The 12,013-nt window shown below is 52.0% G+C and overlaps 6 protein-coding genes across 6 annotated transcripts; 4 read left to right on the plus strand and 2 right to left on the minus strand.

Annotated features, from left to right (window-relative positions):
- Positions 1-164: 164 nt before the first annotated feature.
- CTAM01_01649 (HD domain-containing protein) lies at positions 165-1,380 on the plus strand (the record flags this gene model as incomplete). Its single annotated transcript, XM_060517691.1, has 3 exons — positions 165-492; positions 553-730; positions 804-1,380. Coding segments are annotated over 3 exons (1,083 nt in total), but the record flags the coding sequence as incomplete, so codon positions are not given.
- Positions 1,381-1,668: 288 nt separating this feature from the next.
- Positions 1,669-1,863, plus strand: CTAM01_01650 (uncharacterized protein; the record flags this gene model as incomplete). Its single annotated transcript, XM_060517692.1, has 1 exon — positions 1,669-1,863. One exon carries the CDS (start codon positions 1,669-1,671, stop codon positions 1,861-1,863), a length of 195 nt encoding a protein of 64 aa, XP_060387226.1.
- Positions 1,864-3,143: 1,280 nt separating this feature from the next.
- CTAM01_01651 (uncharacterized protein) lies at positions 3,144-4,748 on the plus strand (the record flags this gene model as incomplete). The annotated part of the gene is made up of 1 exon (XM_060517693.1): positions 3,144-4,748. One exon carries the CDS (start codon positions 3,144-3,146, stop codon positions 4,746-4,748), a length of 1,605 nt encoding a protein of 534 aa, XP_060387227.1.
- A 382-nt stretch (positions 4,749-5,130) lies between these two features.
- CTAM01_01652 (uncharacterized protein) lies at positions 5,131-5,889 on the minus strand (the record flags this gene model as incomplete). The annotated part of the gene is made up of 1 exon (XM_060517694.1): positions 5,131-5,889. One exon carries the CDS (start codon positions 5,887-5,889, stop codon positions 5,131-5,133), a length of 759 nt encoding a protein of 252 aa, XP_060387228.1.
- Positions 5,890-6,502: 613 nt separating this feature from the next.
- CTAM01_01653 (major facilitator superfamily transporter) lies at positions 6,503-8,590 on the minus strand (the record flags this gene model as incomplete). Its single annotated transcript, XM_060517695.1, has 5 exons — positions 6,503-6,676; positions 6,742-7,802; positions 7,854-7,960; positions 8,010-8,083; positions 8,141-8,590. 5 exons carry the CDS (start codon positions 8,588-8,590, stop codon positions 6,503-6,505), a joined length of 1,866 nt encoding a protein of 621 aa, XP_060387229.1.
- A 1,936-nt stretch (positions 8,591-10,526) lies between these two features.
- CTAM01_01654 (uncharacterized protein) lies at positions 10,527-10,833 on the plus strand (the record flags this gene model as incomplete). Its single annotated transcript, XM_060517696.1, has 2 exons — positions 10,527-10,629; positions 10,694-10,833. 2 exons carry the CDS (start codon positions 10,527-10,529, stop codon positions 10,831-10,833), a joined length of 243 nt encoding a protein of 80 aa, XP_060387230.1.
- Between the last annotated feature and the right edge of the window lie 1,180 nt (positions 10,834-12,013).

Genomic DNA, 12,013 nt, shown 5'->3' on the forward strand with positions numbered 1-12,013 from the left:
GACGGTGGTGACATCAAAGCTGGGATGTCCCTTCCTTGGAAGACGAAAGACAAGCAAACTCAGGCAGGAACGGAGAGGCCCCTTTCTGCGCTTTAGCCATCTGTTTTTTTCTGTTTCCCTCCGTTGCGCTTTCCCAACTTTTGCATTCCATTTCCTGATCTCAGTCAGACCTGTTCCTTCGGTCTCTCTTCGCTTCTTGTCCTTTCACGCCAGTACCAGTCATCTTGCATTGGGCTCAGTCCGTCACTTTAGCGCCAGCAACGGACCCCGCGATAATTGCCTTGCTTCGTCCACCAACTCTCTCCCTGCACTCTGCGTGTTTTGCCCCGCTCCACGAGAAAGCTATTCTGTCGCAATCGTCCTCCGCGAAACGAGAACAGACATACAATAGAGCTCCTTTCACATCTCCGAGCGATTTCACAATCATGTCTTCCGCAGCTCCCCACAGCAACAAAAGTGCCTCCAGCACCAATGGCGAGGTGGACATCAAGAGTAGGTTCACTGGGCCTACGCGGCTGTCCTCTTGCCATCCTTTGCTGACCCTTTGCGTAGATTTGGGTCACGTCGAAACCCCCAAAGTTGAAGGAACATGGACCGTCGAGAAGGCTCTTGAAATCTCTCCAGGCACTGCAGGACCTGCGGACGCCGGCTCACCGCTCCCTTACTTCCATCTGATTGAGCGCCTCAAGACAACCAAGCGGGAGGGTTGGCGCCGTTTTGGCATCGCGAGGTTGGTACCCCACGTTGCAAATCATCGCAAGGTATACAGATGTCGATGTTCGCTAACGCAAGGGCCTTGACAGAGGAGAATCTATCGCTGACCACATGTACCGCATGTCCCTTTTATCAATGCTCGCCCCGCCTGCCCTTGCGCCCCGTCTCGATCTCGCGCGATGCATGAAGATGTGCCTGATACACGACATGGCCGAGTCTCTGGTTGGAGACATCACACCCGTCGATGGCGTGGCGAAGCCCGAGAAGAACAGACGTGAGGCGGAGACGATGGACTTTATTACCAAGAACCTTCTTGGCAGTGTCTACGGCGGTATCCCAGGTGCCGAGATTCGCGAGATCTGGCAAGAGTACGAGGACTCCCAGACCCTCAACAGCCACTACGTACACGATCTGGACAAGATGGAGCTGCTTCTCCAGATGATGGAGTATGAGAAGCGCGGCCAGGGCAAGCTTGACTTGGGCGAATTCGCATACGTCGCGACCAAGTTCACATTACCCGAGACCAAGGAATGGGCGGACGCTCTGCTCAAGGAGCGCGAACATTTCTGGGGCACCCAGCAGCATGTCCACGGCGAGGATGGTATCGAAGGCGGCGTCCAGAAAGACCGGCGACAGCAGCAAGATGATTACTACGAGCGCAAATGATGCACGCGCCGAATAGATGATTGATGAGCGCTATGCATAGTGGTTCCGTACTTGAGTACAGATACGTGGGACTGTGAAACCTGCCAGCGGTGTTGGCCACCCTGAACCTAGACGCCATTATGTTGCGAAGGTCAGACTCTGAAATCGCGGAGGGAAAATCGAGTTACGGGTCCTGACACAGGTTGCTTGCATTACATGGTGTTGCATGTAGCATATGATAGATGATACCTAGATCTTAGAGAAAAGCTAGGCCAACGATGATGATTTTATCAATATGAATTAAGGAGTATGCGCGTCACGCGTGAGGTTCCCGGGTGTGAGTACTTCCCGATACCGACGGCAGGCCCTGGGTCACCGCCCCGTTGTGCTGCCCCTCTGTTTACATTCTTGCTGAGCCACGCGCTTGGACCTCCAGATGATCAACCACCCCAGCAACCGATGGCGCCTTCCTTCTTTGAGACAGCTACAAGTCCTTTCGCTTAACAAAAAAAAAAAAAAAAGAGGCTGGCTTTTTGTCCCTCCCCTGGGATTTTCCGGGGGAAAGGTACAGTGCAGGGAACCTTGAAGGAGCCGTCGCGAGACCCTGAGAAATATTAATTTTAATGTCAGCTTGACACTGACAGACGTGCATCACCGGGTGGTGCGGAAAGGCAAAGCGAACGGAACAAGATGACACGATATGCAGCTATACTGTTAGGCTCACTGTATTAAGAAAGAAAAAACGGGTGCACCTCCATAAACCCCCTTGCCCAACATCCTTCCTTGCCAACCTCCCATCCCTCTCCGCCTCGTCTGAGTTTTAGTGTCGACTTTTGATTCAGGGACTGGCGGCGGATACGCATACATTCAGGCCGATACTCCGTACAATTATTGTGCTGTCGGTGTGCCTTCCCTTCATCGCGTCTTCTTTTCTTTTTACCATCTGCATCGATCGACGTTGGTTTTCATTCCGATACTGAGTATCCGTACCTAAGTACAGGCGAACCATTTCTACCTTATACAGCACATCTCCAGACTCTCGGTACCTACCTAGGTATTCCCTTAGTACCTTCCTTTCCCTTGCGTTCTTCCAAAGAAGCGCATGACAAACTCGACGTCACCCTGAGCGCCATCACTTTTTCTCAGGGTCTAGACCAACCAGCCGACACACGCTCGACATCCAATCAAGACACTCATCATCAACGGCTGTTGCCGGCACTCGAAGCTCTCCCCAACGCCAGGACCGAGCTTGTTGGTTGCCCATAGCTGTTCCTTGCTACTTTCCAGGTCACCCAACCTATTTCGCCCCAGGGACCCCCCCAAAAAACAACTTGACCGCGCCGCTCTTCTCCAACCCGACGACAGCTGCCTGCCGACACATCAACGCATAGGCCGAGTAAGCACGCGCGCATTGTCAACACGGGAATCCTTCTTCGCTTCATCTTCGAGCGCTTCCTTCCCCCATTTGACAGCGCTCGCCTGCTGCCAGCCATCGCACGGCCTGTTGCACGACGAACAACCATCGAGCCAGCGCACCACGACTTGTCTTCTGCACACCACCCGACACCCGAGACTCAGGCCTGGGATTTAGCTTCCGGATCGATCATGAGCTTTCGTTTAGGCTTTGCGACATTGTGAATCACCACACAAACACCACAACAGTCACCGCTTCCGCCCGACCCCTTGCCGTGGTTCCCGCAACTCCTTACCCTGCCTCACCCGTGAGCCCTTCGAGATCCCTTGTTCCGTCGCCCTGGCCTCCGACGCCTGTACCGACCTGCACCATGGCCTTCACATCCCAGTACCGAATGCCCGGTACCTACTTTGACGCACAACCCGCCGGAGTTCACCCTGGCGTCTTCCGACCACCCACTTCCCCCTCCGCCGGTTCTTCCTACTGTTTCGCCAGAGCAAATAGCTACCACGCCGAAGCAAATACACCTTCAGCTCAGGCAAAAAGGAAACGGCGCAACAATGCCTCCCGCGAAGCTACTCCGTTGAATGAATGGAACGATGGCAACATGAATCTAGACAGCTCGAGCGAACTCCCTAAACACGAGACACCTTTACCGATCCGAGAAGCCCGATACACGCTGGCTGGCCAGCTCGAGACACCTGGTGCCGGCGTCAACACGCCTTACGACAACGGTAACTTGGATGAGAGCATGTACTCAGACGGCGATTATCGAAGAGCCTTGGGATCAAAACGACCACACGAAGAGATGGAATCGCCTATTCCAGGCCAGCCGACTGTACTGGTCCAGCCTAGCCATCCAGTCGCCGGCGGCTGGAGTCGCTTTGCGTTCAACACTATTGGTGGGGTCGTAGGCAAAGTCTGGGAATTCTGCAAGGCTGGGGCCTTCATTGGCTTCTCTGCTGGGGGTGGCAAGGCTTATACCATTGATGGCCAGAGCATCCGTCCCTCTTCAGCTGCTACATCAGCTTTGTCTGCGCCCCAGCTAGAACCATCCGAGAAGTTCAACGAAAAATACGAATGGAGACAACAGCAAAGTCCCCAAAACTTGGATACCCCCGTTGGAGATACCACGCCGCCCGGAGGTTTCCCTCAGCCCCTCTTCACATCGTATGCCCGGGAGCCAGACCAAGCCCTGAACCCCGAACCCGAGGTTAGGGTCGAGGTCGAGGCCACACCTTCGCGACCCGCCGTAAAACGCCGACAGACGAGTGCTGGGAATCATGATGAGTTGCGAAACTGGGTTGTGGTGGACGAGTCAGCGCCAGGCAATAGGCCAGTTTCGAGGGCATCGATGCGACCAGCATCCCGCAACATGCGCCCTTCCCTAGTCACAGGCCGGAGGATTAGTGTTCCCAAGCCTCGTCTCAGCTCGATCCCGATCCACAACCGCCGCCAATCTACGGCTAGCCACGAATACAATGCTCCGGACACCGCACCACTGTCATATCAGGAACCAGCAAGCTTCGCTAGTGTGAGGTCTCCGGAGCCGCCGAGGACCTTGACCGGGCCCTCGCCGAGCCGAATCCCACTTCCAATGCAGTCTGCCGGCTCGAGCCCGAACCCGTTCGCGAAGACGACCGTCTCGGCCCGGCGTCAGAGTGCCATTCCGTCACCGGCACAATCTTTAATGAGCCCACCTATACGCTCGCATCGCCGCTCCAATAGCAGTGCCTCAGCAGCATCACCTCGCGGTAAACTCAAGGACTTCGGGGTGGACTCCATCCGCGCGAGCCCTCGGCTCGACGTGGAAGCCAAGAAGTTGGCAGCCAGACGAATCAAAGATGAACATGACACCGATGCGAGGATTAATGATTTCAACCAGAGGCTCAAGGAGATGATTCGCCAAGGCAGGGAGGCTCTTGGCACCAAGGTCGAGGTGGATGACGATGGATGCGGCTGGGAGGATGACTGAAAGAGAGTACTTTAATGGTCATGGAGGGCGTTTTGCTAGGTTCTTTACACACATCTGGGCAGGTCTGCTTTTTGGCGGGGAGTTGAAAGGATGATTTCGTCGCGTGATACCATCCACCATACATGCGGCATTCTTGACAGGACCCCAACATTACCTCGGGTCTAGATTTGCAAAGGTAGTTTCCAGCTCGAGATCTTCGAGTTTAGTAATACCAAGGGTCTATTCGATGATATATGTAGCCTAATAGGTTGTATAGCTCCACTATCCAAGCGCAGCGAAGTCATAAACTGTGCTTGGAATGCTGATCGTGACAACTTGAGGCTCTCTATCGGAAGCCACGTTGTGCTTCTTTGGCGCCCGGGATTTCCTCCTAATGCTGATTTCAAAATGCGACATCTTTACCAAATATAGCCTTGCCATACTTGCTGTTGCCCCATGCCAACGCTGCATCCACATATTCAAAATCAGGACTCGCCCATTGGTGGGACCGCGGCACAGATGGACGAATCTCCTGCTTGGAGCCGCAGCTCTGGCATACCTCATCGTTGAGCTTCTCCAGCTCGGCCTCGCAGGCCTGGCAATGCTTGGCACAGAACCATCGCGGGCAGCTCACCACGACGCACTGTCGATCCATAGGCATGTGGTCGACTGTCAAGTGCTGCCCTCCGCAGCGGCACTTCTTGAGGTGACAATCGCGACCGGCATGGTCCGGGATACCACACATGCAGCAGCGGGCTTTGCACATCATGGCTGTGATCCCATCGCCCATATGAAAGGTGGGACATTCGCCCGGCGTACACATTTTGGGGCATTGCTTGGCGAGGTGTCGTTGGGGAAAGGGGCTGCAGCGGCAACGATTGCGCTTGGAGCTAGTGCAGGCGGCGACGTTGTGCCATGCCTGGCCGCAGTGGCCGCAGGGTAACGGGCAATGTTTCGTCTTGTGATAGCGGTCAAGGCAGTTATCGCAGGGATTCTTTTGCTCTTCCCGTGGTTGTACTGAAGCCTCTTGGACGCTGGTTTGTAGTCTCTGGTGGAGTCTCTGGAGCACTTCTACTAACGTGCGAGGGTCCATGTCGGGTGTTATCCCCAAGGCGTGTAGCTCAGCGGCGGAGAAGTCGAGACGCAAACGCCTGGGCGGCATGATTGCGGATTTCTATACGTAACGAATACCATATGTCCTGAGGGAGAAATTCTGGTATGATGATGTCGGTAGTTATAACAGCACCTGGAGGTAGTAGTGATGAGGCAACGGCGAGGTCGGAATGGCAAACGAAGGGGCCCCAGGTATCAGTGGCTGAACTGATGTAGACTGCAGTGCTTCCTCTGAATTTCAAAATTTTGTAGGAGTATCGCCGGTTCCTTCTTCACTGGTTAGGTACTTGGAAGACGGTATGGCTGGTTATATTCTGGTAAAAAAAGGTCTTCCTCAATGCTGCCGCGGCGGTTGTTGGATGAGACGAGGTGCCGCGAAGAATTCACCGAGATACTCCGGCCACAAAAACGTGTTGTGCACGGCCCACTTGTCAAGGGACACACAGTGTTGGGACATGGTGTAAAAGCTTCTAGTCAACTGTGCACCTGGAGTTGCATCCTCACAGGATCCAATGTCATTCCAAACCCAGCTCTTCCTCTCTTCTACTCGAATTCTATACCAACATACAATGTCGCCAAAGTCTACCTTGACTCTCTAGGTACGCAGACCAGGAGATTTCATGGCTCTACATGAGCAATCGATGCTCCGCCAATGCTCTACATCACAACTTATGCTCTCTTACGAAAATAGCCGCGATTAGTGCCAGCGCTGATGAGATGAGTGAGAAACCGTGGCTAAATCCCAAACCTTCGACGTACGCCTGCACGATGGCTGCTGAAACCTTTTCATCCGCATGATCGATGTAGTCAACACTCGATGTCGCTTTTGCGATAATCTACCCCAATTCATGTGAGTGTCCGCGACGGCTTGAGAGAATCATCGACTGGCCTCTCTGCTTACCTGCTTTCGCACAACTGCGCTGAGATCCATGCCTTCCAGCAATGCGTCTAGCCGCCATCTCATCGTTTCCATCATGACGGCACTAACACATGACAGGCCGAGGATCATGCCGATTTGGAATGTCAAAAACATTCCCGACGTCACTGCGGCCTTGTGCTTGGGGTTGGCTGCGGCTTGAATGCTGATGAAACCCGCCGACTGTACCAGGCCAGCCCCAAACCCACCAGGTACGATGTAAAGCGACTCCCAAGCATTTGTATCTCCATGCCACCGAAGCAGCAAAAGCGAGTAGGAGAACATCGATGCGATAGTCGCAATTATCAATAGAGATTTGTAACGTCCAGTTCTGTGCAAGTCAGCATGTCGCTCCAAACAATTTGCATCTTCAGGATTGACAAACTTTCTGATCAGATATCCAGCAAGGACGCCACCGATGGCATTCCCAAAGACAGCGGGGAAGAGATGTATTCCAGCAACAGTGTTAGAGACACGCTGTGTCACCTGGAAATAGAGCGGGACGGAGAACATAAGGCCGAGTTGAGCCGCGACTTGCCCACCGCTAATGACGTACGTCAAGATAATGTCGCGATGCTTCAACAGTTCCAGGGGAAAGATTGGCTCTTTAGCCCACCACTCCTCAACGGCGGCAAAGAGTCCACCAAACACGACAGCTACGCCAAAGAGAACGAAGATGAGCGGGTGGCTCCAAGGTATCTTGGTACCTCCAATCTCAATCGGGAGGAGAAAGGTCAAGATGAAGAGTGCCAATAAAGCAGCGCCAAGAAAGTCGATCCTCGCTAGAGAGCCCTTTTTGCCGTTGATGGGCTTGCCGCTTGCTTCAATACCTTCATCACTCTTGCCCACTTGCTTGCCTTTTGGCAGGAAAAACCAACACAGCAAGACAGCAAGTAGGAAAATGGGTGCCTGGCCGAGGAAAGACCATCGCCATCCAATGGTATCGGCTAGCCAACCTCCCACAGGTCCACCAAGACTTCGTCCTACTGTTGCGGCCAGGTTGATACCTGCTTGCCACGCAGCCACGTCACGGAGTGGGACGAGATCTATCAAGGTTAGCTCAGTCCTTCCATCAAGGGTCCTCTATCGTATTTTACCTGTCACCAAGAGCAGCCCGAGGACGTTCAATGCTGAGCCACCAGATCCTGAAATGACCCGTCCAAGCACGACTTGCCACATTGTGCGACCGACGCCGACCATTGCGCTGTGAACAGTCAGTTGACAATCATACGGATAGCCTTGATCAAACCTACCATCCAACGGAAAACAAGGTATAAGCCACCATGAGGAGGGCACGCCGCCCGTAAATGTCACTGAGCTTGCCATACTTTCCGCCGTATTAGTGAATGGACTCACTTGAACTAGGTAGGGAAGGATGACGAACCAAAGTCTGAGTTGCCGCTCCTGCCAACGCGAAAGATACGAAGAGCCAACTGGAGTTTTCGAGATCATCGAATTCAGAGGCAATCGTTGGGTGCGTTGCCATCACCAAAGAGCCATCGGCGTTCGCAGTAAAAGTTCCAACCAGCAGGATAGACACGATCTTGACAACTGCCCAAGTCGAGGTCTTTCTGGCTTGTAGCTTTGCATCATCGCTGGCGGTTGCAACGGGTGCTACTTGTTCGACATCGACGCTCGAATCGACGACTTCTGACGACCGTGTGAGATGCCATGGAAGGTATTGGCCGTCCGAGTCTGCGCTAGACGACGAGGAAGTCAAAGAGCTCTCACCTGACGAACTCGACCCCCGTCGAGTACTCGACAACAAAGGCGACCTCTCGTCAACTACCCTCTGTGTTCCTTCACCACTTTGTAATGTCTTTGAGCGCGTCATGCTGATCGATTTGGTTGTGTGGAGGAGAGAATCACAGAGCCGCAAGCCAGCAGATGGAAGAAAAGGAAGGTGTCATCGGCTCTTCAAAACTCTGATGCAGCCGGGATGAACCTTTTCAGATCCGCAGTGGACAACCATGCCATGCATCCGGTGTGGCACTCGGAGTTTCCCATGCACTGGGGAGGAAGGCAACGCCGTGTATTGGCCAATCAAGCCTGGCATCATACCCAATGTTTTCCCTTTCCCATATCAGTCAGTCAATGGGCATCTGAGGAAGAGCTCTTTGACAGGGAAACAAAAATTGCCGATAAGAGGATGCAGGCTCGCCCGGCACTGGGGCTCAGGTATGGCGACATATTGCGCCATCGGCGCCATGCGACTTCGGACACCTCTCGGGTCCCCACACGGCCGATAGGACGGCGGTAACCGGTGGAATCAAGGCCATATTTGCTGCCTTCCCGGGAACCAAAAACTACTCGGACGACTCAAATTCAACGACAGAGCCTACGGATTCTTCAATTCTTGTTCTGCGAGACGCTGCAAAACGCACCCGCGTGTGGAGATTCTCAGCAAATGGCATCCCTAGCTTGGATCCCAGTCCGAGGATTGTTCCTCTCTCCTCCAGACCAGTGCGACATGCCGCAATTTGCGCTGTTGTGAGTTGGAGCCGGATCTCGCCGGATAACTATGTTTCACTGACTCATCAACACAGCTGACCAGACTTCTGAAACTCTGCTGTTCTCTGCGATCGCCGCTCCGGTACCGAAACCGTGTGTGTGCACGCCGGCTTAGATCGCGTCGCGACGAGCCGATTGTTTGGATTTCGGGTCCCTCACTACAAGTTATGTTAATCTGGCCGGCCCCCGGACCTCTTTCATCTCCCGATTCCGCTGTCTTACTTCGGATAATTCAAACACTTGAGTCCTCGAAATTGAAACAAACGTGGGATCGTCATCCAAAGATTGGGCTGCAATTGTTTCAACTTCGAATTACGTGAGGATCGTGGCGTGTTCTATCTGATGAGGCTCAATGGCGATGGAATTTAGACTGGCGTTGACAAAATATGAATTCTCTCAATCGATATTGGCAAGATTGGGAGATAAAGGCATGTTGCGCAAGTCCGTAGCCAAAGCCTTCGGCCCACCTCCCAAATTCCCATCGTGTCTTGACAGTTGACATACGCTTGTTCCAGCTTTAGATTGGGTCTTGACTCCCGTTTTTCCTGGCCTTTCCTCTCAGTTGCTTTGCAATCAAAATGCATAAAGAATGGGCTTTTAAAAACCCGTAGGAGAAAGGAGGCATGCGCATGGGTGACAAGTCTACGCCTATTGCTATGCCCTTAAATAGCAAACAACTCCACATGAATGGTCCATTTTAAACACACTGGAAAGTAAACAGTACGGAGTGTCCGTTTACATAATCACCTCCGACCCTTGGTATCCCCATAAACCGGCGGGATGACTCTGCATGCTTGCCCCAAGCACCATATCCGCGGCTGGACGAGCTATATTCTGGAGGACACTGCAGATGTATAGTAGTATGGGGAGAGGAGTGAGCACTCTATTATATGGGCGACCCACGCAACTAACCACAACCGAAGCCTCTTCTTGTATACATCTGACTAGCCGAGATGATATCTACAACTTCCGGGAAAACCGAGTATCAATAATCCATCCCGCGGATGACCGCTAAACCTTACTATGTGGGTTCCAGAGGTAGAACATCAACATTGTACGACGTACGAAGCGATACAAACAATACGAATGACTGTATCTACTCCGACACTTTACAGCCTTTCGACAGTCTTTATAAAGACTAGCCTTGACGCCTTTGACCTTCATGCATGATTTCCCTCATCAGACAATAATTGACAAATTACTTACCTTCAGTTCGACACCTCCAACACTCTTTACGACCAAGACACTTTTCAATCAAGATGCATGCAACTCTGAAAATCGCCCTTTTCGGCCTTGCCTCTCTGGCTGCTGCAGTGCCATCCTCCCCCAACGCTGACGCCGGTGCACTCTTTGCCATTGAAAGTTAGTAAATACACGGCGCCCTTCGTGTTGTATATCTGTCCCTAATCAAGCTATGAAATTGTAGAGAGATGCACAGGACTCTATGCCAGATGCAACGACGACTGCTGTGGCTCGTTGACCAGCTGCAACTATATTCCCATCTGCGGCAATAACCGCTGCGTGTCATATGACCCCGCTATTACCTACAACCCTACTTGCAACTAAGCGTCTACTCAATAAGTGGGCTTAGTTGGATTGAGAAGTCCGACAAGTTTTAGCCTTCCATACGTAGTATGTTGTAAGGGTTCTGAGCTCTGTTTAGGAAGACTGAGCCAGAATCGATACGAGAAATCTTCGAGTGGATCAGCTTCGTGAAGTCTTCCTAAACAGAGCTCAAAGCCTCTACCCTGTCACTTCACCGATATTCTCCTTAGCTATAGAATATTGACTCACAAACTCATATACTCCCGTCCATCATTATGTCGTGGCTGTCAGGAGGGTTTCCCTAGCCTTGGTCTTTAAGTCTGAGAAATCAACCCCCATATAGCAAGCTGAAGTGAGTTAGAAGACGAAGCTTGTTTTCATTATTCCATATTTGAGACTCTCGCAAACTCACCGAGTGAATCCGGATTTTGAGTTCACTCGCATCAAACAACAGTCTCAACTTGTGTACCGTACCAACTACCTGAGACTATACGACCTTTCCCACAATGATCGACGTCTCTATAAAACCCTGAACTTCCTAGTTACGCATTCTTCAGACTGTTAGAGTTATTTGTTGACCAGTACCTCCTAACTTAGTGACATATTTTCAGATGTGATGACTGGCATACCAATTTCGAGTTTGCCGATTCCAGTTTTGGAATGATGCGAATGCCCAGAAAGGATACTCATCATCAGTCTTGTGTGCTGTGCTTTCTACTTCATAACAGCTGCGATCATACGACCTACAATCACATCACATTCGGAGCGCTCGACATTACAATTAACCTTTAGGTTAGCCTAGAACTTGGTATTGGTTTCATAGCTATCATCGTTCCCTCAGTACGTCCAACCTTTTCCGGTAAGTTCTGAGGTTTGCAATCCAAACTTAGGCTCCGATGGCAAGATCCCTGAATACAGGCTAAGGAAATAATAATGCAGTTTGCCAGAGAAAACGGACTGTTCATTGAATTCCTCTCTCAATCATACGGACTCCAACTAGGACTTGGCAACTATCGGTTCCAATAGAGACACGGCCGAAAGAGCACCATAAAGCCGAATAAGACGTCGAGCTGTCAAGCCATGCAGAACTTTTGATTGTCGACATGCTATCGTGTAAAACGGTAGAAGAGAGTCTGATGACAGAGGTCTGGGGCGTAGCGCAATGCCTAAATACCTTAAAAGAGGCAGATGTTTGAGGAAG

Source organism: Colletotrichum tamarilloi, assembly GCF_030869305.1.
Source record: "Colletotrichum tamarilloi strain Tom-12 chromosome Unknown Scaffold_4.1, whole genome shotgun sequence".
Taxonomy (NCBI): domain Eukaryota; kingdom Fungi; phylum Ascomycota; class Sordariomycetes; order Glomerellales; family Glomerellaceae; genus Colletotrichum; species Colletotrichum tamarilloi.